This window comes from Numenius arquata, chromosome 29 (assembly GCF_964106895.1).
Source record: "Numenius arquata chromosome 29, bNumArq3.hap1.1, whole genome shotgun sequence".
Taxonomy (NCBI): Eukaryota; Metazoa; Chordata; class Aves; order Charadriiformes; family Scolopacidae; genus Numenius; species Numenius arquata.
In genome coordinates, this window is record NC_133604.1 from 723,819 (window position 1) to 747,610 (window position 23,792).

At 48.3% G+C, this 23,792-nt stretch overlaps 1 protein-coding gene across 1 annotated transcript; it reads right to left on the minus strand.

Annotated features, from left to right (window-relative positions):
- Positions 1-14,302: 14,302 nt before the first annotated feature.
- On the minus strand, positions 14,303-19,756 carry LOC141476246 (keratin, type II cytoskeletal 4-like). Its single transcript, XM_074164881.1, has 9 exons — positions 19,298-19,756; positions 18,229-18,443; positions 17,826-17,886; positions 17,090-17,185; positions 16,346-16,510; positions 16,132-16,257; positions 15,634-15,854; positions 15,292-15,320; positions 14,303-14,781 (listed from the first exon to the last, which is right to left on the minus strand). Exons 1-9 carry the CDS (start codon positions 19,754-19,756, stop codon positions 14,303-14,305), a joined length of 1,851 nt encoding a protein of 616 aa, XP_074020982.1.
- Between the last annotated feature and the right edge of the window lie 4,036 nt (positions 19,757-23,792).

Below are 23,792 nucleotides of genomic sequence, written 5' to 3' on the forward strand. Positions count from 1 at the left end.
GGTGGCTGGAGGGGGATGACAGTGGGGGAGAAGGACCGGCAAAGCAGGCGAGCGAGAGAGGAGCAGGGAGTGGAAGAAGGAGATCTCCTTTAGCTTCTCCCAGGCAGAGCCCTTCTCCTTATATACATTCCAGGAGGTGCCTGAGATGCAAAAATTTAATTTATCCACTGGGTTTGGTCTGCCTGGCAGCAAGGAATGGCTTCCAACATTTCAAACCCACAGCAAACACTTCTATCTCATACGAAATAATGTGGAAATTAAAATAAACTGCTTTGCTTGCAAGCTTCAGTTTCAGGACTTATATTTTACTTAATTAATCTGCTTCCTTATTGTGTAATTATAGTTTAGCGAAATAATTCAAGGGGTTTTTATTCATGGCTTGTTTACGGTTCGGTTTCACCACAGCGTTTAATTATGTCTCAGGACCTCCTGCTGAACGTCATGGTGATGCCGCCTCTTCCAGGGTCCCTGGCCAGCCCTGGGGCTGGCTCTGGAGCAATGGGGGACGGGAGGGAAGTGGACGGGAGGGAAGGTGCAGCCGTGGAAGCGCTGGCATCCTCGGGAGCGTTCTCATTCCCTCCTCTCCTGACTATGGCTCTGGAGATGCGGTTGGGAAGGGGCAGAATGTGGGTCAGGGGGTTCCCTGTGGATGGAGCATCAATGGGGCGTGACGGTGCCGAGGATGGATTCGGTCCCAGGGACAAATCTGGGATTGGCACACATGGAGTCGAGGTGCTGGTCCAGCTGCGCCCCTTAGGATGCGTGGGATGGAAGATAATGCATTTCTGGGAAACTTTTAGCCAGTTTTATTAGGGCGATAAAGCAATTTATTGCCAAATTTCATGCCGGGGAAAGGAGCTAGTTGTGTGTAGTACCTGGGTGTGATGTGAGCGGCGGGTTCGCATGAGCGATAGCTGGAGATGCAACAAAGGAGTGAAGCGACGTGCTACAAACAGGTTGGGAAATGTTAGCCGGAGTGAACTTTTTTCCTCCTATTCCTGTGACACACCTGTTTGCCATTAAATTATTCTTCTAGTAATATCTGCTAATGAGAAGGTACCACGCCGTCTTAATTAAAATTCTTTAAAAGATTTTTTTTGAATTTGCTTGGAAACAAATAAAGTTCCTTTTTTTTGCCTTAACAAAGGGGTCTAATCACAGAATCACAAGTGGTTGCGTAGCTTGCCCTAGGAAGTCTCTGCGTCTTTGCTGGGGCAAAATTAACTGGTTCTGGGAGGACTCCCAGTTAATGCTATTGTAAACCTGAAATAGGTTGTCTTGAATTAAAAATAATGCAAAGGAATTAGGACATTTTAGAATATTTGTGGAGTCTCTCCAGGTAAAGATCTTCCTTTTTTTTTTTTTTTTTTTCCTACAGGTCTCCTAATGGGTTGAAATGGTCTATAAAATGCTATATGCGATGATAATGGTGCAGTAGTTCCCTTGTGGCTGCCTTGGTCAGAGCACATTAGGATGCACATCTTGCAATGAGAGGTAATTTCATGTGTGAGATTGAGATCGTTGGGGAAAGCAGAGGAACTTTTGGGCACTGAGCCCTTAGTGTCACTCTGCCCGAGGTCAAACAAGCAGCGGGACCTCTTGCTAGTAAGCGAAAGGGGGAAATATTTTGGATATTTCTTTTATTTTGTGCTGAAATGGTGGTGCAAGCATTGAGGAGGACAGTTGGGTGTGTGGTCTGCAGAAAGCCTGGAGCACCACCTGGGAATAGGACATTGATGGATGGGCTGAAAAATCATTTAGCCTTTAGGTAGGTCCATGCAAGGTGACTTTCATGAGCACTTTTGGATGGGCATAACCATGGGCAAGCAGCAGCCACTCTCCGAGCTCTGCCACCCAACAGGAGCAGAGAGAGAGTCTCCAGCTCCTTTCCATGGCAAGAAAGACGCGTCCCTTCATCCTTGAGGGTGGTGACTTGCCAGTTTTTCCAGCTGTAAGAGCTCTGGATCTGGTTGGGATCAGGTCCCTGCTATCTTCCATATCTCTGCTCAGCCACCCACCGTAGAGTGCCTTGTGCCGCATGGGTGATACACGCACCATTGGAGGGCTGTAGACCCTCCAAGCCCCCGGTCTTGTTGAAAAGCAGGGAAAATGCCACTGGTGGGACAACCATCCATGTTCCTCCACTGTCTGTGAACCCTGAGATCCCTTCCTCCGTCCGACGTGCTACCAGGCTGTTTCCGCGTGGATTGAAAGCACCAAACCTGCGCTTCAACCTCCAGCTCCTCCTCGCAGCCCTAAGAAGTGGCTTCTCCCAGGTGCCCAGCCTTGCACTTCAGAGAGAGACGGTTCAGGGCAGTGCTTGTGGTTTCCATCTGCTGAGCTCTCACAAAGCCGGTTCCCCGTCACGTGGTGGAAACCCTGAGCGGTGGTTACAGCATCTTCAAAGGAGGAAGCACTCTGATGTGATCCGGTCTCCTGGAGAGAAGCATTGCCATGGCTTTTATTGAGCTCAGGCTCAAGTCAGACACGAATGCCTTCTCCATGGAGACCTTTTTCATGTCTCCATGCTATATCCTGGCTGATTGCAGGTCAGATAGTATTTGAAGAGCTGTAGAAGAGGACCTTCCACTTTGAAAGGAAGAGATAAAACTGCTGTTTTCAGGCTGTCGGGATCCAGCAAGGCTTTAAAGCAGCAGCTTCCACCCAGATTGAGCAGGGAAACCCCTGAGGTCCTTGGCTCTAAATATGCCTTGAACTGTGGTGGCTTCCACGGGACTTAGGCCTTTGAGATTTACATGTACCCAGATGCATTAGGATAAATTAATTCTGCTTAAACACCTTACTAAATTGGGACCTGTTAAACCATCCGTGCAGATAGGGAGAGCCTGGGGGGGATTCCAGCCTCCTGATATGATTCTGGCGTCCAAGCCTGCTTTCTCCCAGTGAAAAAACATTTTTTGAAGATCCTCTCATGAGAAAGGGAGGGCTGGGCAGCGCTGGTGCTCTCCCTCCCTCCCTGCAGTCTGGGCAGTTTCTGTGGCTCCTTGCGAAAGGGACCGCCAAATCCCCATTAAACTGGCTAACGAGGCCCCTTGGGACATCTCCCTCTGGTTTCGTGGGTCCAGGCCTCCAAAGGTGGCTGTTCCCAGCCTCTTTAACTGCAGCTCAATTCTGCTGCCACATCAAAGGGGACGGTGGATTTGTGGGGACCGGGGTAGAGGTGACGGTCTGGGCTCCTTCCATCGCCATTGGGCACCTTGCTTTGCTCCCAGTGACCTCGCTCCACAGCAGCTGTTCACCCTCAGCCTGGCTTGTCCCTGGCCACTTATGCTGATTTGGGGCAAAAAGATGGACAAGATATTTCCCAAGGTTCCTTCCAGGCCATTCCTGGAGAATTGGTGGTCACTGCCCGTATGCACCATCTGCAGTGGGGCCAGACAAGACCTTGCCCTAACCTTATCCTTCCTTCTGCAGTCTTTCTTCTGGACAACAGTAAAATGTGGGTGACCAGTGCTGGTCACGACACCAGTACTGGTGAGAAGATGTTGGGGTATCATGGCAGTAAGCCAAGCAGAAGAGAGAATCACCCCCAAAGGCCATGTCTCATGCAAGGAACATGGAGAGCTACCAACCAGCCAGAGCTGGGTGTCCTCCCTGCCTGTGTCCACTGGGATGCTCTGACCATGCTTGGTGCCCTGACAGCAGGTCCAGGTGCTTCATTCAGGGGAACGTTATGGTATTCTGGGTAGTTCTTCATTGGTGTGATGGAAAACCTGGGCGTTGGATGCAGAGCTGCAGGCGACTTTCAGACAGAGCTTCTGTGACTCCTGGATGTTGAATGCAGCAGGCGGGTGCCAACAGCAGCACAAGCCTCTCTGAGTTTATAAAAACCTCCATTTTGGTGGCGTTACCAGGTGACCTCAGCCAAGAAACTCTCATAGTTCTTATTTACCGACTTCTTTTGCAAGAGACGGGGTGTCCACCCCCTTCCTTCATAAGGTTCCTCTTTTGCATAGGGCTTTGTAAGGGCATTTTTACATCATCTGACCAGCTTGGTGTGAACACTCGGGGCCCAATGGACTATTAGGGCACTGAGTAATGGGGTGGAATCCGTGTGATGTAAGCACAACAGCGTTGGGGATTGCCACAGCCGAGGGAGGGCAACAACCGGCCATGAGGTTTGCTCTGAACATTTTTCTGGGGGAAGATGGGAAATCCTTGTGAAAACCAGCCATAAGAACCCATGTCAGATTTTGGGATTGGAATTTCTGCTGTACCCTGTCACGGGACAGTTGTCTCTTGTGTGCTACAGGCTTCTTTTTTTCCCCAGGAAGCGTGTTCCTTCATGCATGCAGCCAAGCGGGGACTGCAGAGATGCCCTCCAGCAGCTGAGCCAACAGGGAGAGTGTGGGAGGAGGGAAATCCAGCCACTGAATTTCAACTAGTTCCCATCAATCGGTCTGTACCTCCATGTCTGTGAGGGCACATGAGTATATATCATAATGACCATGGGAAGTAGCTGTTTGGTGTGTGGTTAATGTAATAGAGTTAATTTTGCAAACTTATAAAGAGGGTTCTTAAGGAAAGGAAAGAAAAGAAAGAAAGAAGGTGAATTAGAGAGGATGCGCAAACCTTGTGTGCAGTTTGTTAGCAGCAGAACACAGAACATGGAGTTTTTATCAGCCGTATGATCTCCAGATGCTGCGTTGAGTCAAAATCATGGCTCTGCAGAGAGGGATGAAGGAGAGAGGTTCAACAGAGGGCAAACCCTACCACTGGCCTTTTAAAAACGACTTGGCAGGGCAGATGATATCACTTCTAGCGTGGGAGTCCTCTTCCCTGGGCTCAGCTCCCCAAAAACTAATCACCAAGCTGAAGCCATGGGCTCCATGAATAGTCACTGGGAGAGCTTGGTGTCACTCAGCAAAAGGTTGTTTTCGAAAGCCACCAGTGCAGGAGAACCTGGAGGTGAGGAGTCATGCTTCGCAGGGCCACAGCGGCATGATCCAAGAGTGGAGGTGGTATCTCCACACAGCTAAAGAAAATACCTCTCCCCAGCAAAATAAAAGGTCAAATATGAAGCAGGAGAAATAACAATGCTGCATTTACAAGCACCTATTCATTAAGCTTTCCAGATGGACACCCAGATTAAGGAGATTACAGAAGGTATAGCTTCTGGAGGACGTAGCTATTACCCTGATGAATGGTTGGAGTCACTTTTGTGATTCATTTTGCCACCAACAGGCGAAAAACTGGTGATGTGTCACTCCAGAGGTGGCAGCTTGGTGCATCAGCTCTGGATTATGGTTGTCAAGACAGGGTTAACCAGAGACTGTGTTTAGCCTGGAGGAATTTGCAACTGACTTCTACTCATCACAGCCCTAATGCTTGGAAAGTCCTGCTCGGGGGCTTGGTGCTCTGTGCCCTGGGGTGCCATGGTCGTTATTATCATTATTTCCCCAGCTCTACAAGCCCACGGGGTGGTAACCTCCATTTCCAGAGATCAGCTCCTGGAATTGCCAAGAAACCACCCATTCAGGGAGATAAAGACAGGCAATGGTAGGGATTAATCCCTCCTCCCACGGCCAAACGCTGCCGCTGCTGTGTCCCCCAGCGTGCGGCATCGTGGGGCTTTCAGAGAGGCAAAGTCACGCTTTGGTTTCACTGATTTCACTTCTTGACCTAAACCTCCTGTTTTAGGAAGCTCTTTCTTCCATGGCCGGAGACGTGCCCGTCCTGAGTTTGAAGTCCCGACTGGGCCACCGTCCGTCTCACCGGGCGCGGGAACCTGCGCTGCAAGAAAACCCAGCGACTGGAAAAGAAAACCAGAAATAGGGCAGAGAGATGGAAAAGAGGAAATTTTCCTGTGAATCATGGGCTTCTCATCGCTGTGCCAACAGGACTCCCTGGCCGTGCTCTGCTGGAGGAGGAAAGAGAAAATGTTGTTAGGCAAATCTGCAGCTTTCAGAAGAAATTGCACTGAGCAGGATCTTGGAAATCCATGATTTTAAGAGCTGCTCTTAGCTCTGCACTCGGGGGATCCCGAGTGAATCAGGCACACATCTCCTCCCCCGCTGAGCTGAGGAGATTCATCTGGGGAACTCCGGTGTCATTTCTTAAAGCGTCATCCACGCATGGGGGTTTTGCCTTGTTATTCTCTTTGTTCTTGTTATTCTTGGTTGCTTTTTCTCCCTGAGCATCCTATGGGGTAATCCGCCTGCCGGGCGCTGCGTGTGATACCAGGGAGTGCTCAGCACCTGCCTCTCTTGTTCTCCATCCAGAAAAAAGGCTTGCGTGTGGAAATCTCAATGACCAAAAGCTGGCTTGGTGTTCAAGACAGCCTAATAATTGCATGCCTGGCCTTCCAGCTCCTCCTTGCCTTAACGTGGGGAGCACTTTGGGTGTTTTTTTTCTCCCAGGCGTTTTTTTGCAAGCGCCGTCATCACACTGCTCAGCATCGCAAATACCCGTCTGCAGACAGGCGACCTGTCAAAGGACCGAGGGGTGGCTTTACTTTCCCTTTAATTACTGAGCGTGACAACTGTGGCTTCATTGTCCTGGTTTCCATTAAGGACTGACAAACACCCCAGGCACACTGTCCCCAGAGCGTCATTCCCCCTTTTGAGTGGCTTCTTTCAAGTCGCTCCAAGAGCGTATGATAAAGGGAACCAGTTGCTTATGAGATTGCTACTGGGTTTGGCCATAATTGCCTGTTGTTCGGTGGGGGTTTAGCACCTCCTTCCCACCCAAACCCTTCATCACCGTCACAAGCGGAGCTGTGGGGCAAGCTCCTGGTCCCATCTCCAAGGTCTCGGGTGCAGAGTGTTCAGACCCTGTTTCTCGGTGAGACTGAATCCTCTCTCCTTGACCCCAGAACTGAAAGAGCGCCTTAAAGTGCTTAAGTTTTTTATGCTTTACCCATCCACCTGCCTGCTTTTTTCACGTAATGACATTGTTAATTTGATTTCTGTTGTACAAAAGTAGCTCATTTCAAGAAAGCTGGCACAGGTCCTGTTTAATACACCATCCTGGGTCAACATCTGGGCTCCTCCAGAGCTGGCACTTGCTCTTGTCAATGGTACTCAGGAGCTGATGGGTCCTTCATTTATGGTACAAAGCCTTGATGTCTGCTCTGCTCTGAGCTCTGCTCAGTGCTGGGGTTTCTGATGGTGCCCATCAGGCTGAGAGAGTTGGGGGGGTTCAGCCTGGAGAAGAGAAGGACCTTAGAGCCCCTTCCAGACCCTAATGGGGCCCCAGGAAAGCTGGGGAGGGACTCTTGATCAGGGAGGGGAGCCATAGGAGGAGGGGGAAGGGTTTGACACTGAAAGAGGGGAGATTGAGATGAGATCTGGGGAAGAACTTCTTTGGTGTGAGGGTGGTGAGAGCCTGGCCCAGGTTGCCCAGAGAAGCTGTGGCTGCCCCATCCCTGGAGGGGTTCAAGGCCAGGTTGGACAGGGCTTTGGGCAACCTGGTCTGGTGGGAGGTGTCCCTGGGGTTGGAACTCAATGATCTTTAAGGTCCCTTCCAACTCTAACCATTCTATGATTCTATGATCTCCCATCTCTTGTCCATTTTCACAGTGAGGGAGGCGTTGCAAAGTTTGTGCCTAAAGGTTGCAAAAGAGCTGCAGTCCGGTGCGATTCCCCCTCATTTGCATCACTTTTTGGGGAAATGCAGAACTAATTGTATAATGTGAGTCTTCATCCTGCAGCTACAATCTGCCCCGGACTGATTCATCGCTGAGGAATATACCAAACCTCCTTTCATCCTGAAAAAGGGTAAATCCGCCTACTGAGCTGGACCATGGCCAACGAGCGTCAGGTATAGACAGAGGATTCCCCGTGTAGGTCACACCTGAACCCTGAAGAATAGCAGCAGGCTTTTTGTTCCCGTATGCAACTAGAACGTAAGCCCTGTTAGTGAATATGGTGGAAAAGGAGAAGGTCCAGCTCCAAAACCCAACTCCATCTATGCTAAACTGGGCTCTGCTAAGGATGAGGGTGTTTCCAGGGAAAAAAAAAAAAAATCACCCCATAACCTGCATTTCCCTGCGGACAGAAAGGGAGGAATTGCTACCTCTTCAAACACACATCTCAGCAATTCCAGCTCCTGCCTCCACAAACCCGCCCTGCCCTGCGGCTCTGTGGTGACACAGCGGGCACCGATGCAAGAGGACCAGCCACCGGCCAGTTGACACCCAACCAGCCAGTCGGTTTGCGGGGCTGCTCTGGGGTTGGGCTCCCATCATTTTTTCCAAGCAGACTCGCTGGTCATCTTGGCTGTGGTCAGGAGCTCCCTCAAGCCACTTCAATGAACACAAGCCTAGAAAAAGTGGAGAAGGAAAGTTAAGTTCTGAGGAGAGCAGAGCTCCTGAAAAGGTTTTGTTATGTAGAAGAGAAGCTTTGAACACCCCACCAAAATACTTTGGGGTCAGAATTTACCCAGATGTTTGGTTTGGCCACCGAACAGAAAGGTCCACTATTGACCATGTTCTAGCGCAGCTGAATTGAAGCATCCAAAGAAAATTGGATTTTCCATTAAAATCAGCTTAAAAGGAAAGAAGTTGTGTTGAGCAGAGAAGAGAAATATCCAGCGTGATCTTACATTGCTTGTACCCAGGGAGGTGGAGAATCCTCCACCCACACGCTGAGCCTGGACCACAAGCCTGGAATATCTTGCTCCTACGCTGCTCCATCCCTTTTCAAATGAGATCTCTGACTAAAACCTCCCCCCTCCCTCCCGTTACTAATATCAACCACATCACAAGGAACAACTTGCTTTTGAATATGATGTGGATTGTGGAGCCGTCTGGCTGCAAGGAATGAGCAAGTTCACAGCAGGAACTAATTACTGGCTAATTTCTTACCTGTATTTATCAACAATCTGCTTTGTGGGCAAGTTCCTGGGGTATCGCTGGTTCCCACCTCCCCTAAAAAGTGTTAATCCACTTCCTCGGGCTGAAAATACAACCTCATATTTCCCGTCTGCGCAGCCACGGGACACCCCACTTGATGGCCGCCCCCAAGTGATAGGGGTAATAATAATAGAGGAATGATTATAGTAAGTGATGCCGTCATTCAAGAATAAAAGGCAACATATGAGGAGGAGAGCTAGACCATCTCATTTGGTCCAGGGGTCAGAAAGGGGGAACCCACTGTGCTTTCTGGGAGTGGGATATATAGCTTGAAAATTAAAAACAAACAAACAAACAAGGCAAATGATCCCTGATAATGATTCCCTGAGTAATGGGAAAAAATGCAATAAATCTGCATCCGCTTTGTCAGGCCACAAAAATGCAACTTCCGTCCTTCGGGAAATTCTGAGCTATTTAAACTTCTTTTTTTTTTTTCTTTTTTTTAACATCTAGGGTGAAAGCTGAAATGACACGAGTCGATTTTATTTTATTTTCTAAGTGGGATATTCCAAACTGTATCTTTCTGATGTGGCTGGGGACTTCATAGTTTGGCTCCATAAGGAATTCTCTGTGGAATAAAGTGAATTTCCTGCTCCTGCCTTATCAGCAAAGCAGGTAGATTTGCTCCTGAGATTTCTTTATCTCTGTGTTTCGTAGTCCTGGATGATTCAGCCCCGGAGCTGGAGCTTTCGTCTCTGCTGATGCTGTTTTCACTCTTGCAGGATGAGTGGGACTGGGGTCACCACCACCACGTTCCATCCCACAAGCTCCTCTGTTGCTCTAAACTCCAGACCTTCTGCCCTCACTTGGGTCCCTCCAACCTCCCAGATCTTTAATGCCAAAACTAAGGTAGGTATTTCCACACCTTCTGCCACCCTCACACCACAACCTGTGTGTGGTCTACCAGTCCACCACCAAGGTCCCCACTGGGCCCAGAGACCAGAGAGGGTTCTTGTTCCAGCAAAGCCATTCAAATTTCTCACTGTTGCTGCTGATCCAAAGACTGGATGAGTTTGGTTTTGCCTTTTCTGCTGCTTCTGAGCTAAAAAGGCTTCGAAGACCCATCGTCCTATGCTAGACCACAGAAGTTTAGCATCTTTAGCTCATTCCAGGCAGGGAGAGAAGAAAGGGGCAAAGGAGGAAGGGAAGGAGCCCGTCTAGTAGCAGACTTTGAAAACATCCCTTGTGCTGGGCACAGTTGGATGAGATAAATCTCTTTCAAGCCCGTGTGGGTTTGTTTGGCTTGTGGTAAATGGTATCTGCTTTTGACATGAAAAAAATATCATAGTAGCTATCACACACATGGAGAATAATGAGCAAGTGAAAAAGCTTAAATAACTATCTTGGCTCAGAGAATGTTTCCTTGTTTAATGTATTCAACTCGGATTAATTACCAGTTCAAATATTTACCGCCAAGTGTGGTCTTTTCAGCTGATTGCCGCAGTTGTACCCTCTCTTCTGCCTCTCACTGCAGGGACACGCTGTAGAGATGGCTTTCGTGGAGATGGCTTTCTTGGAGATGACTTTCTTGGAGATGACTCTTTTGGAGATGACTCTTTTGGAAATGACTTTCCCTCTGTTCCTGCAAGAGTCCTGCCTCTTCCTGCATTCTTCTCTTGGTGTATTTAGCACAGAAGAGATGCTTTAGGGGAAGGTGAGTCACCTTTTCTAGACTATAAATTAAGCTCAGGGTGAGTGGGTCACCATGATACGGCTCTCTTTTTTGAAGATTAATTTATGGCAGAAGCGTTGCACCCTGGACAGGACGAAATGGAAAATGCTGGTTATAAAGGGTGGTGACATCTTTGAAGGAAGTCGCCCAACACAGGAGTAGAGTCACCCCTGTCTTTGTACTGCTCTTTTTGCAACACACCCAAGACATGCTTGGGTTTTGGGGGCACCCTCCCAGATGCCCATATGTCCCCGTGGATGATGGAGGAGACCTGGACCATGCTCTTGGTCTAGATGGCTTTTCTTCCTCCCACTTTCTTCTTCATCTCCTTGACCGTGGTAGCCTTAGCTTGGAGTGCTCATACGGGTCAGCCAAAACACCAGAACCAAAACATTTAATAGAATAGAATTACTGAAGTGGTATTTTTAAATTATTCATATTCTTTACAAAAAGAACCAAATGGAAACATTTCTCAATCATCAAAAGGTTTTCTCTGGTTATTTTTAACTGACAGAAAATCCAGTTCCCCAACTTAAAACGACTGCGTGTTTAAGATAATTGCTATTAGAAAGAAGAGCAAAAAAATTACTCAAAACAATCCTCAAGATTTTTTATTAAAAAAAAAAAGTGAGAAGGAAAAATAACAATCACTTACCAGGAAAAGTTCCTGAGCTTGTAATACAAGCGCTAATGAATAGTTTGAAAATCATTTGAGATGAACCTTTTCCTTTTACTACTGTGACAAAATCTGAAGAGCCTGTTCAGCTGTATCCATGGAGAAAAAAATAAACGCAGCCTTCATTTTCCCCTTTGGTTTGCTAAAATTACAGCTAAGAATATTTGGATGTTGGCTCAAACATGAGGAGGAAAGGAGCTGCCCTTCTTTTGGAAGAGGTAATACCACCTTCCTTTCTTCTCTCTATTATTCAGTCCACTAAAAGATAATTATTCTCCCACTGCCCATTAGGCAGTCACCTCCTGCTTCCTCGGTTGGGATGGGAGAAGTCACCCTTGGTAATGGTAGGAGGGTTCTTCTGCCTCCTGTCTGCAGTTCACCCCTGAAGCAAGACAATGAGGCTCTGTAGGCGACAGCCCAGGCTGGTGTCCTCTCTTATCTGGGGACACCTTGGTGTCCCAACTTTAATGGTCGGGAGGGGAAAGCTCTGGAAAACCCGGGGCTTGCTGGGCTTTCAGCCCTTCGAGGGTGGGAATGTCATGCAAAGCCAGTTCCTGTTTGGCCAGGCCACGAAGGGAGAGCGAGGAAGGGCAAAACCAACTGGTTGAGTCAACCAGCAGCAGATGGTGAGGACTAACCCCAGGTCCCAACGCTGTGGCTTTCTCCACCTCCTCTTTCTCAAGCAACTGTCTTTTTTAGGAGCAGCAAAACCCAACAAAAAGTGGCCTCTGAAACGAAGCCAAGCCGAGTCGTTCTGGCTGTGGATTGTGAAGACATGGCCATGCCTCCTCGTGGCCACAAGGAAGACCCACACTTGGAGCCACCGTGGTTCCTGGACAGTCGTCCTGTGCACGCCGCGTGGCTGTGGCCCAGAGTGATGTCTGGGGAGTTGGTGATGTGTGGGCAATTAATTGGAGCTGTCTAATGACCCAGCAGGGACACTAAGCACTGGGCTTGCTTTCTTCCCAAATTCCATTTGCAAGTGGTAAATGCATTAAGCTCAGATGCAAAATTACCCTCCGAGGTGGGCTCTGTCGCATCTAATTGGAGCCACTTAAAAGGCAGATAAACTGGGTTTCCTCCTTTGAGAGAGGGACTCTGGTTGAGGACTCTCTCCCTCGCCTAACTGGAGCCTGACACGCAGATGGTCAGAGGTAGATGAGACAGTTTCTACTCTTAGCATGGAAATAACATCCCATGCGCTTCCCAAAGGTGCTTATCTTCTTCTTCCTTGCGTCAGTCTTTAATATTCACTTTTTTTTTTTTTAAGGTTGCAATTAGAATTTCGCCCTGTGAGAGCGGGGAGATGAGAGGGCCGTGTGACCTGTAATTCTTCGTGCGCTGGAGACAGGGAGGACTTCACTGTGATAATAGTGTCTACAAAGGCAGGGGATGATGGGCAGGGTGTATTCCTCTGAGTGCATGCCGGCGTCTCACATGGGGATGTCTCCTTATGAACTAATGCCCCTGAGCCAGGAGAGATGTAATTGATGGAGCCAGTAGAGTCTAGAGCTTGATGCATTTTGGGCTAAATTGGGTGCCTGTGTTTGGTCCGATGCATCACCCCATGGAAATATTGGGTTTTTTCCATGAAACAAGCCCCCAGCTCCACCTGGGAGACTTCAAAACTGAGACAAAGTCCATTCTGCCCCTCTATGGCCAAGAGACCTCATAACTTATCCCATTGCCTTTTAAGTCATAGAGGGTAAATGTCACGCTTTGTCAGCCCTAATGCCACTGAAGCGAAGGTTTTTATGTCTGAATACAATATATGAATATGATATGACTCCAGCAGAGCACAGCCCCGCTCACAAGCCCGTTGAGCCCAGGAGGTCAACGTTGGTATCTACATTCAACTGCTGTGAGATGGAAGGATCAAACAAAGGTTCTTCTGAGGTTGCAGCAGTGAGTGAAGCTACAGGTGGGCAAACTTGTCGTAGAGGACATCTTACAGTGCTCAGAACTATTTGGGGGGGTTCGGGCAATCTTTGACATCGGTTGGTACTTGGGCTATAAAATACCAATGATGTGAGATAAATAAAGCAGAATAAACACCATTGGAGTCCCCTGGCGTCTGAGTCCCACCATACTCCAAACTGCCCAAAGAGAATCAGAAATTCTGTTTGGTCCTTTGTCCTTTCTTCCCCCCCCCCCCCAGTCTGTGAAAGAGCACTTTTTCACCCATTTTGTAATTTCTTTAAATAACATCGATGGAGAAAATTCAGAGACGAACCACGTACTTTCAATGCAGTTTATTGAAGGCGCAGTGAAAAGCTGGGAAGCGGGAGCAGTCGATGAAGGAAGCTCCATTCGTGTGAGCACAATGTGTCGACTCAGATTTACGCACCAATATCTTCCCTCAGCATTTTGGGGTGTGGGGATGGGAATGGTGGGGGGTGTGTGTGTGAGCTCTTCTAAAAATCAGCGCGCTTTGAACTAGCCACCCCTAACATGCAGAAGCAAGTGGAAGTACTACGTGTTCATCTGTAAGCAAATTCCACAGAAAGCCTATGGCTGCGGTGTAACGAGCAGGTGCCTTGGAAGCTGAAATTGCCTCGTTTAAAATTTAAGCTCCAATTTGCAGCTCAGATTTTCTTCTTTGACCAAAAAAAAAAAAAAAAAGGCAAAAGAAAAAAAGGATTGGGGCAAGTGTGCTCTTTGCGGTGCCTCCTGGGAAAGTTAAATCATCACTCTCTTTTCTGAAATGCTTTGGGAGGAGCTGAGGGGAAAAAAGAGGTGTCTTGTGAGGAAGAACATGGTTAATGGATCTGCTCATTATGGGAAAAGCCAGGGAGAGAGAAGGCAGCGCAACCAGAAAACCCTTGAAGCTGCGATAATCTAGAAAATACAAACTCAGGGGAGTAACACTGTGGTGAGCACCTGCTGGAGAAGCTTGTTGGGTGTCTCTTTAGGGTTGGGGACTCTCAAAACATCACTTGGTGGGGTCTCTATCAGATGCTAATATATGTGGGAATGGGCTGGGTGACAAATGTCACTGCTAGTGGGCAGAGAAACTATCCTGCGTCATCTTGGTGGAGGGACCCGCGCACCTAAGCCTTGCTCTCTGCTGTTGGTGGCCCTACGGGACAACGCAGGGGTCTCTGACAACCCCGAAGTTCCCCACCACGCCGTTGTTGCACCCCACCACTTCAGGGCTGTTGGCAACCACGACAGGGGAGCCCCCCAGCTGCCTGATGACACAGCCTTGGTTTCCAAAGCTGACCACGCCGCCGGCTTGGCAAGCCCCCATCCTAGCATTCAAGCCCCCGCTTCCTGTGCTGATGACGGTGCGGGCTGGGTACCCCCCACTCCGGGAGCTGAACCCCCCATTTTTACAGTTGACCCCTCCGGCTTGGCAATACACCTCTGGGACACACTGCTTGGCCACTGAGCTAATGACCCTCTTGGGGTGGATCCCGGCACTCCGGGAGCTGAATCCTCCGTTCTGGGAGCTGTGTCGTCCGGACCGTCTCCCCAGGGAGCCATAGCCACAGGCAGCCCCGTTTGCTGCCAGCATCCCGCAGTCGTCGGGGATGTTGTAGCCGCTGCTGACCACAGCTGCAAGACAGCCCACAGGATTAATTATTGAGAGAGGGAAAACTGGAAGACTCTTAGCAGGCAAGTTGTTTCGCGCATGACAGAACTGACCCAACCTGATTTCCTCCAGATTTGTCCAACGTATCGGAGTCCCTGCTCCTTCCAACTCCTCCCCCGTGTCCCGGCACATCCCCTCACAGATCCTCCCAGTTCCCATGTTGCTTATCTGGCTGGTGGCAAATTCTTCCCCAGGGTTAGTGCACGTGGGGACATTGCCTGGTGGATTCACCAGAATGGCTTGATGTTGCCTCCAAGAGTAAAGGGTCATGAATTTGACCCTCCCCCCTCCATCCAAAAGCTGATTTTTTTTTAAATTCAGAGGTATTTGAGATTTTTGGGACTAAACATTCAACATCAGCCTGGGCTGAAGTGGAAAAGGGAGGCAGAGGGAGCTGGGGTAGAGAGATACTCCATAAACTGCCTTTCCTAAAATGAAAAACCCTCATGGCTGTAAATCTTCAGGTTACTTACACACGCTCACGGGGTTCCCCACACATATCCTGTTTGGGGAGAGAAGAGAAACGCACGTTATCCTATTAACCAGTGGCAGGCACATCTAGAAACCTGACGTTACTCATAACTTCCAGCTGTACACCCAGCCCACTTAATCTCATGTTGTGACACGTCCGACTATCCCCAGGACAGGAACTGTTTTTACTGGCACAAGGGTGGCCTGTGTGGCCTCCAGCCATCTCTCCAGCCTCAGTTTCTGTGAACCTGGGAGGAGCCTGGAGCAGCAAAATTCACTTGGGAGCTGGAATGGTTCTGGCCTCTGAAAGACAGGAGAAAAGGGAGGTGGTCTTTGTCACCCACCTGCTCTCTTCACCCTCCAGTAGAGTCTTATACGTTGCAATCTCGATATCCAGGGCCAGCTTGACGTTCAGCAGCTCCTGGTAGTCCCTCAGCATGCAAGCCAGCTCATCCTTGGCCTTCTGGAGAGCGTTCTGCAGCTCAACGTGCTTCTCCCGGGCATCTTTCAGGGCACAATCCCCACGCTGCTCGACATCACAAATGGAGGTTTGCAGGCAGGAGACCTGTCAGAAGGGAGGAGAACAGTGCAGGTGTCTTCAAGGCTTTGTTTCCTAATTCCTGGGCATTCTGGTTTGGGGTTAATCCGCTCTTCCAATTGCAAACAAAGGAAAAAACCACCAGCTTCCCTTCTCTCTATCCACTTCTCAACTATACACTTTCCAACTACAGCCTAGAGGAGGTTTAAGTCTGCTAAAAGCCAATGCGTCATCTTCTCCCATATCTGAGCTGTCCTTCAAGACATTGCCCTTTCTGGAAACATCGCCTCTGGGCCTCTCCTACCTGCTTCTTCACGTTCTCCAGTTCACACTGCAGCTTCTGTATCATCCGGGTTAGCTCTGAGATCTCGCATTTGTTGCTTTGCAGGTCATCGCAGTACTTGCCCCTCTTGTCCTGAAGCTCCTGAAACTGGAACCAAGACAGAAGAGAATCGTCATTTTTTGACCTGCAGCCTGCTAAGGTGCCAGGCAGACCCCCCAGGTGGCTTCTTACTCACCCTGGTTTGGTAGAAAGCATCGACTTCTTCTTTGCTCTTCTGAGCTATTTCTTGGTACCAGCACTCAACGTTCTTGATGATGCTTTCCATGTCCAGGTCTCGGTTGTTGTCCATTTTCACGATGACGGAGGTGTCGCATAGCTGGCGATCTACCTGAGCTCGTTCCTGCAGGTTGGGGAATGGCTGAGTCAGCTCTCAGCAATTCTTGGGCTTTGTAAGGCCGGGACAAAGAGCCAGCACGGCTCAGCTGATGGCTCTAACAAGTCAAGAAATGTCCCTGGGGTTGGCTCAGCAGAAAATCCTCCCTGCTGGATGAGTTGCCGCATGTCGGCTGCTGACCTACATGCTGACCTGCAGCAATTCTGTCCACATCAAGGGCAAGGAATTGGAGTGACTTAACCCTTGGTATCCTGTCATCTTCAGCTGCTTTGCTGATGTTAATGACAGGGTTAAGCTGGGAGTTTCTTTAGCTCTAATCAGGCAACTGCAATCCGGAGTAACAAGCCAGACGCATCTCTTTTCTCAGGGGTAGAGTTAGGACACGGCCAATTCATACCTGGAGCTGCATTAAGAAAGGGGGAACCACCCTATTTCCAGCATAATCATGCTAATATTCTATCAACCTTGTAGTTCCCTGCTTTCAAGTGTTCAGGGCTTGGGACGAGAGATGTCCAAGAGGGATTTCAAGCACCTGAAGGATGAGACAGCACTCCCAGACTCCTGGGATGGACCAGAGACACTCACCTCCTCAAACACGCATTTCAACAACTCCAACTGCCTTCTTAACAGATCCACCTTCACCTCCAGCTCTTCCTTGTTCAAAAAGATGCAGTCTGCATCCTGAAAGAGAGGAGACACGCTCCAGCCCCATCCCGCTGAAAACACTGGAGAAACTCTCACAAGACGGAGCCAATAAAACAGAAACATGTTTCAACAAGATCTCCAGAGCAGAAAAGGTGTGAGAGGGTGAGTCAAGATGCCCTGGTGTCTCCTGAAGGAAAATAAAACCATGCCAACCTGACTTACAGGGATTAGTTTATTTATTACTTAGGACCTAGCTGCAAACTCAGAATTGACTAATGAGTATTCAAGCGTAGTTTTGTAATATTGTTCAAATGATTTCTGCTTTTCTGATGTCCAAGAATAAAGGATGTGAAAATAACCAGCGTCTTAGACACCAGGTGACCTCTCCCACTCTGTCTCCCTTCCACAAATACACCCTCTCATTACATTTCCAGAATGTGATTGGGGTAAGAAAACTGTTGCTGTAGTGCTGGTGATGTAAGCTTTGAGGATACACTATTTTTACTTTCTACTTGCATTTGTCTCTTTTTTTCTGACCCTATGCCTCTTTACAGGCCTCCCTCCTGCTCATTATATCACTTTTTGTCAGGCATTTGCTAATAATGCACGATTTCAGCCAAGCTGAATAAATAAACCTATTATAGGTATAATGATTTGTGCATTTTGAGCTGCTCACCTTTTTGAGGGCCACAAACTCATTTTCCACAGTTGTACGCCTGTTGATTTCCTCTTCATATCTGTTGAAAAAGGAGAAGGAAAAAAAAAAAAAAAGGCTGAGGCAAGCAATGCCACCAAACAGAGAGTCATTAACCATCAGGTATAAATGACACCCTTCCTTGGCCCAGAGACTGCCATCGGGCACTGTAAGATCAGCGTCTGGAGACCAGGCATTAGCCCGTCCCAAGATCAGAAGCTTCTTCATGAGCGGCAGCATTAACAATGCAAAGAGTTTGCAAGGGAGACAGAAGAATGTGACATCCCCAAAGGGGATGTGCCCCATGTCTGGGAGAGACGTTGCCTGAGCTGAACCGGAGGAGAAGTGGCAAGCCAACAGCTAGAGGAGACCTGAAGGTCCTTACTTGCACTTGAACTCCTCCACCAGTTGGCTGGTGGCACATTCCTCACTGCCCAGCTTCTGCTTCTCGCAGAGCAAGCAGTCCAGGCGCTTCCGCAGGTCACAGATGTAGTTCTCAAAGTAGAGTTCAAGGTTCTTCCCTTTCTTTGGGAGGACGTACTGCTGCAGGAGGCCCCACTTGGTCTCCAGCACTTTGTTCTGCTGCTCCAGGAATCGGACCTGCAGGCCAAAAAATAACAATTCTTCCAATAAAGAGAGATGAACGCGGTGAGTTGACACCTGGCTTAACTGTCTGCTCTCACCTAAGAATAGGATTTTCGGGAAGGGACAGGCGATATGCCATGATGATCATAAAATTATCTGCCCTTATCTAGAAATCTAAAAGTCATGGGTCTAAATTGTTTGGAAATCTGAAAGACAAGGGTCTAAATTATTTGGAAATCTAAAAGTTGTGGGTCTAAATTATTTGGAAATCTGAAAGTCACACATTTAAATCTGCCTTTCTCACCAATGAATAGAAATAAACCTCCTCTGGATGGTGCCGCTGATGTGTTTTAGGACGAGATTGAGTCCCCAGAGGGTGGAACCTGTTTGTCTCTTTTTTTCTCCAAAGGGATCCCAAGGTGACAGCTCAGACTTACCCTGAATCAAGACTAACTTCTTTTGCCTTCAGGAATGTTTTTGGAACAGTCACTATATTTAAAGACAAATGGGGGGAAAATGGTCTAATACAGGGCAGAAAGATGAGCCCGTCGGGGCTGTAACTTCTAACTCAGCTAGAACAAGGCTGCAAGGAGAAATTCAGCCTTGACCTGAAGCTGTCCAAGGTGGAGACACCTGCAAGAAAGTCCAGAGCTATGGTGGCCACGATACAAACACCGGCAAATACTAGGAGCGGTATGTGGTCCTTCCCCAGTAACGAAGACCCCAGTCTGGACCAATCTGGCTCTGTGGGGACCTGGACCGTTGCATAGACCCAGCTCAGGGATTCATGGACTGGGGTTTGGGAGGGGTTCAGTTGTGTTTCATTTTTTCTGAAAGAAGTGCAAGAACGCCACAAGGTTTGCACTCACCTTGTCGATGAAGCAGGCAAACTGGGTGTTGAGGGTCTTGATCTGTTCCTTCTCCTGGCAGCGTATCTCATGTTCCAGCGGGTCCACCCCAACACAGAGGGGCTTCAGCAGCCGCTCGTCGATGCAGATCCCTTGGATGCCATCCGCCTTGCGATCCGGGTAACCCCTCACGATGCTATATCCCCGAGGACCACAAAGGCCAACCCTTCCTCCAACGCTACCGTAGCCTACACCGCCGAAGCCAAACTCCCCAAAACATCCGTTACCGCAGACCCCATTGACGTAGGAAATCCGCCTGTTTCCACCCAAATTGCAGACGCTCCTGCTGCTGTAGGCACCGGCTCCGCATCGGCCAGGCGGGCAGGCGGAGGCAGCGTAGCTTCGCCCACAAATCTCTGAAGCTGAACTGAAGCCTCTTCGTCCCAGGACGGACCTCACCGTGGGCGCCTGCCTGCTCATCGCGGCTGATTGGAAGGTGGGATGTGGGAGTTTTAGGGGGAAGCTCTTCCGCAGGAGAGGAGCAGAGATCCCGCTGAAGTGCCACAGGGATGCTACCCCTTATATACATTTGGGAAGCTGGCCTTGATAGGATCAGGACCTTAATTTAAAGCGCTTAAGGGTTTGGTTTGCCTGGCAGCAATAAATGCTCCTCAAAATGCAAAACAGCCTGGCAAATACTAACTACTGAGGAAATAAAAAGGAATCTAAAAGTGCTCTGTGTGCAAGTTGGCTTAGAATATATTACGGTTTGAAGTGCTCCCCTAACTTACGCTAATTATAGTTTAGGAAACATTTTTGAAGAAACTCTTTGTGATTTGTTTGCAGTGTGTCGTTTGGGGTTTTGTGTCTCATAGGTTTTTGTGTGTGATGGCATGTTTTGCAGACTTGCACTTTGCGGGGGTAATTTCACAATCTCTCCTTTTTTTCTCTCACCAGGCTTGTTTTGGGTGCGGAAAAGTAACCAAAAAAAACCAAAAAAAAAAACAAAAAAAGAAAAGAAAAGAAAAAAAGAAAGCAAACAATGGAAAAACCACTGTGGAAGCCATGTCATGATGGTTGGATCATTTCTGTGCTTGAAACACCAGAAAATTCACCAAGTTATGGGTCTGGATTCATGTGCAAGGACTCAAAATGCTCTCAAAAAATATCCCCATGCAGCATTGCACACTGACCTTCTCTTACTGCATGAAACACCACCAAAACAGAGCAGGTTGCACCCAGGAACTGAGGCAAATTTCAGTTTTCTTACTCAGTTAATGCTCTGTGCGGTCAGTGACATTTTCACTTGAATAATGCTGCAAATTCCTAACCTGACATCCTTTGGACACAGTTAAATCTTTGGCCCTCACTGTATTGGAGCTTCTGGGTGTCAGAGACCTTTTTGATTCACCTTCGGGTAGTCTCTACAGGGAACAAAAAAGGAACAGTAGCACATTTCAGCCTGGTGAGATCCACCTCATTCACGAAGCGACGGCTGAAAGTCAGGTGGCTCTGCCAGACACGTCCTTGACACTCGATGGAGAGGCACCTCCAAGAGAAACAGCCCCTGGGTCCGTGCTTAGGGGAGCTGGGGTGATTCACCCTCCGCAGGCGCTGGTCTTTCTCCATCAACAGAGGAAGTCTTAATGAGTAGATTAGACTGGACACCAGGGATGGTTTTGGCTCACATTGGCAAGATGAATCTCTCTCTCTCTCTCTCTCCCCTAATCACCAGCCCGAGGAGGTGAGACAGTCAACCTATCTGCCAACCATCTCGGGGCCTTCTCCAAACCGACATTTGGAAAGTCAAAACAATAGGGCTCTTTCAGCTCTTTGAGAGTAAATTGTTTGGGAGAAAAATAGACATTATAGCACCAACAACTAAATGCCCTCAGCCATTCCTAACTGAAGAGGAGCAGCTCTTGGAGGAGTCTGCATCTTCTACATGCAACACGATGGTATCTGCAGACACCCAGTAGCTCGGTTCCCTCATCCTCATTAACCCCCTCCCAAAACATTTTCCAAGAGTTAGGATCAGGCAGTGCAAATCATGAAAACAACGCTAAACCTCCATAAAGCATTAAACCTTCTAGTGTTAAGTTCTTAAAAAGAAGACACGCAAACCGAAACCATAGGACGTGACTGCAGCACCAGGATTCACGAGGCCATTAATTGAAGGTGTAATTGTGAGTTTGAGGGGCTGGTGGTATAAATTAGTTGCGTAAACTGATACTTTTGCCCTGTACGAATGGGATAATTCAACCTATTTACAGCATGACTTTCAGATTACACCTTTGCTTATAGTATTTTAGGCCCACAGTTCATACTGGGTTGCCAGCACAGTTGGCAGTACCAGCTGAAAAAAATATTAGAGACTTCAAGCTAAAGCTTGTAACTTCCCTTTAAGTTCTAAACAAAGACTTATCAGAAGCGAAATGCGTATTTGAACTCAAAGACGAGTACAAAAGGCAATTGTTACGAGCTCTATACGAGGAAAACAGCATCCCAGAAGCCAGGCTGAAGGCTGGTGTTGCCACCGCTGCCTTTCTGCACCCCATAATACGCGTCAGAGGTGTGGGAGACACCTGGGACATGGCAGAATCAGCAATTAAATGTCTGTGAACCAGCTCTGCTGCAGCAGCCACAGTTCCAAAACGCCTCACCAGAGCCACTGCCTTCCTGAGAGGTAAGAGATTTTGGGCATAAATTAGTTGGTATTGGGTGAAATTTCTGTGTTGGCCAAATCCCTGTTGTTTCTCCTGAATCCCAGGGAGAAGGCATCTATGTAGAATGTTCATTTAATGTCTTTCAGGTCTTTCCAAGGCACAACGAGTGCTTCACCTGTTGGCACATAAATCCTCAAGAATTGAGAATTATTTATTGTGAGTGTGGCCACGGGAAATGGGAGAATACTCTGAAACAGAGGTAGCATCTTTTTGACTCAAAAAAAAAAAAAAAAAAAAAGGAAGGGAAGGACTGAGGAAGCAAAAAAGGAAAATATTTTGATGAGGGGTTTGATGAGTCATTTTTACAACTTGCAATCTCTCCCTTTGTCAGCATTCTTCTCCCTCAATGTGCTGCTGAAAATGGAATTCATTAGGAGAACATGTGAAGTTCCCTAATTCGTTTGTTGCCTCCGGAGATGAATCTGAACTAGCTCTCAAACTACATTTTATGCGATAGTCTCAAAGAGCTGTGCTCCATCTCTGTAATTATCCGCAGCCATAGAAAACTCATTGCGTTCATGTAGGACAATGGCAATAACCTCCCTGCACTGACACCATTTGATAGGTGTAATTTTGGGTCGTAACATGTATTTTTATACCCATGGTTTATTGGACTGTGTCGACTCTGGTCTGCGCCGTTCATGAGATGTTAAAGAATTGATTTGATGAGTCCAGCCTTGCTCCCTTGTATCCTAAAGCCAATGTTGTCCAAGGGAATTCAACCTGGTAATGTATTTTTTCCTCTCATTACCCTACATCTGCTCTACGTTAGAAGTTGAGGCTGGGATTTTCAAAGGATGTTCCTCATAAAATTCATCAAACGCTGGGCCTGGGTGCACCTTCCTCTCTGCTTCAGCCATCAAGCTACCCATGGATTCTAATTTCGCCTTTGAGGCTTCCTCTATGGCTGATGGAAAGAGATAGGCATCTCCAGACGGTGACTCACCGCATCCGAAAATAGGCAGCTCGGGCAAGGTGGGAGGAATCCAGCTCTGGAGGGACTCACCTCGCTTCTCCTTGACTACCGGAGGCAGTCTAGACAACCAGACAAGGAGACCAGGCGCCCCACTTCTGGCTGCTTAAAGTGAGGTGAAATTAGTCCCACCCTTTGGGCGCCAAATTTCTTGGGCACCTTTGAAGTCTTAATGAGAGCACACAACATCACACGCTCTGCAGCTTCACCCAGTCCCTGGTGCAGGCGCATGGCGTATCTCCATGCCGTGATCAGCGCCTGTAAAGCTGAGGCTGGCAACAAAGCAAAGGGTCGGGTTTTGATCTTTCTCCTGTCGATGTCCTTCCTTCTACAGAATCAGGCAGGGGAAATGAGCGCGGGACGGATGGGAACCCGAGCCCCCGAATGGGATGGCATCACACTGCCTGGGAAAGCCTTTTCTAAAAAGGGAAAAAAGAATATTGCAGCTGTTATTAGGGAAGAACAACTTCCCTATAAATCTACAGGAACCCTTATCCCTTGCAGTTGAAGCCATTTTCTTGGGCAGGAGGGACTCTCTGAGCCGTAGAAGGAAGGAATTGCCCATGGAAGGTCAGGTCCTCCTGGGGAGCACGTTCAGGTGGCAGGAGATAAGCTTGTCCTTTTGTTATGCAAAAGCACCGGTGCCCAAGCCCACATTTGGTTTGATTGATTTATTTGATTTGATTTGTGCAGCTTTGTGATGCACTGCGGAATTTCTGACGGAACGCCTCGGCTGGTTCCTGAGGTGCTGACGTTGAGAGGGGCTCGTCACAGGTTTACAGTGAAGCACGTCCTAAATTGACTTATCAGATTCTGA

Bases quoted from the DNA above. Each gene is read 5' to 3' on its own strand.
- LOC141476246 (XM_074164881.1), bottom strand. From the start codon at position 19,756: ATGAGCAGGCAGGCGCCCACGGTGAGGTCCGTCCTGGGACGAAGAGGC. The intron at 17,887-18,228 runs GTAAGGACCTTC...CTTTTTCAACAG, and splicing joins GTGGAGGAGTTCAAGTGCAA to ATATGAAGAGGAAATCAACA. The intron at 16,511-17,089 runs GTGAGTGTCTCT...CCCAACCTGCAG, and splicing joins TGAAATGCGTGTTTGAGGAG to GAACGAGCTCAGGTAGATCG.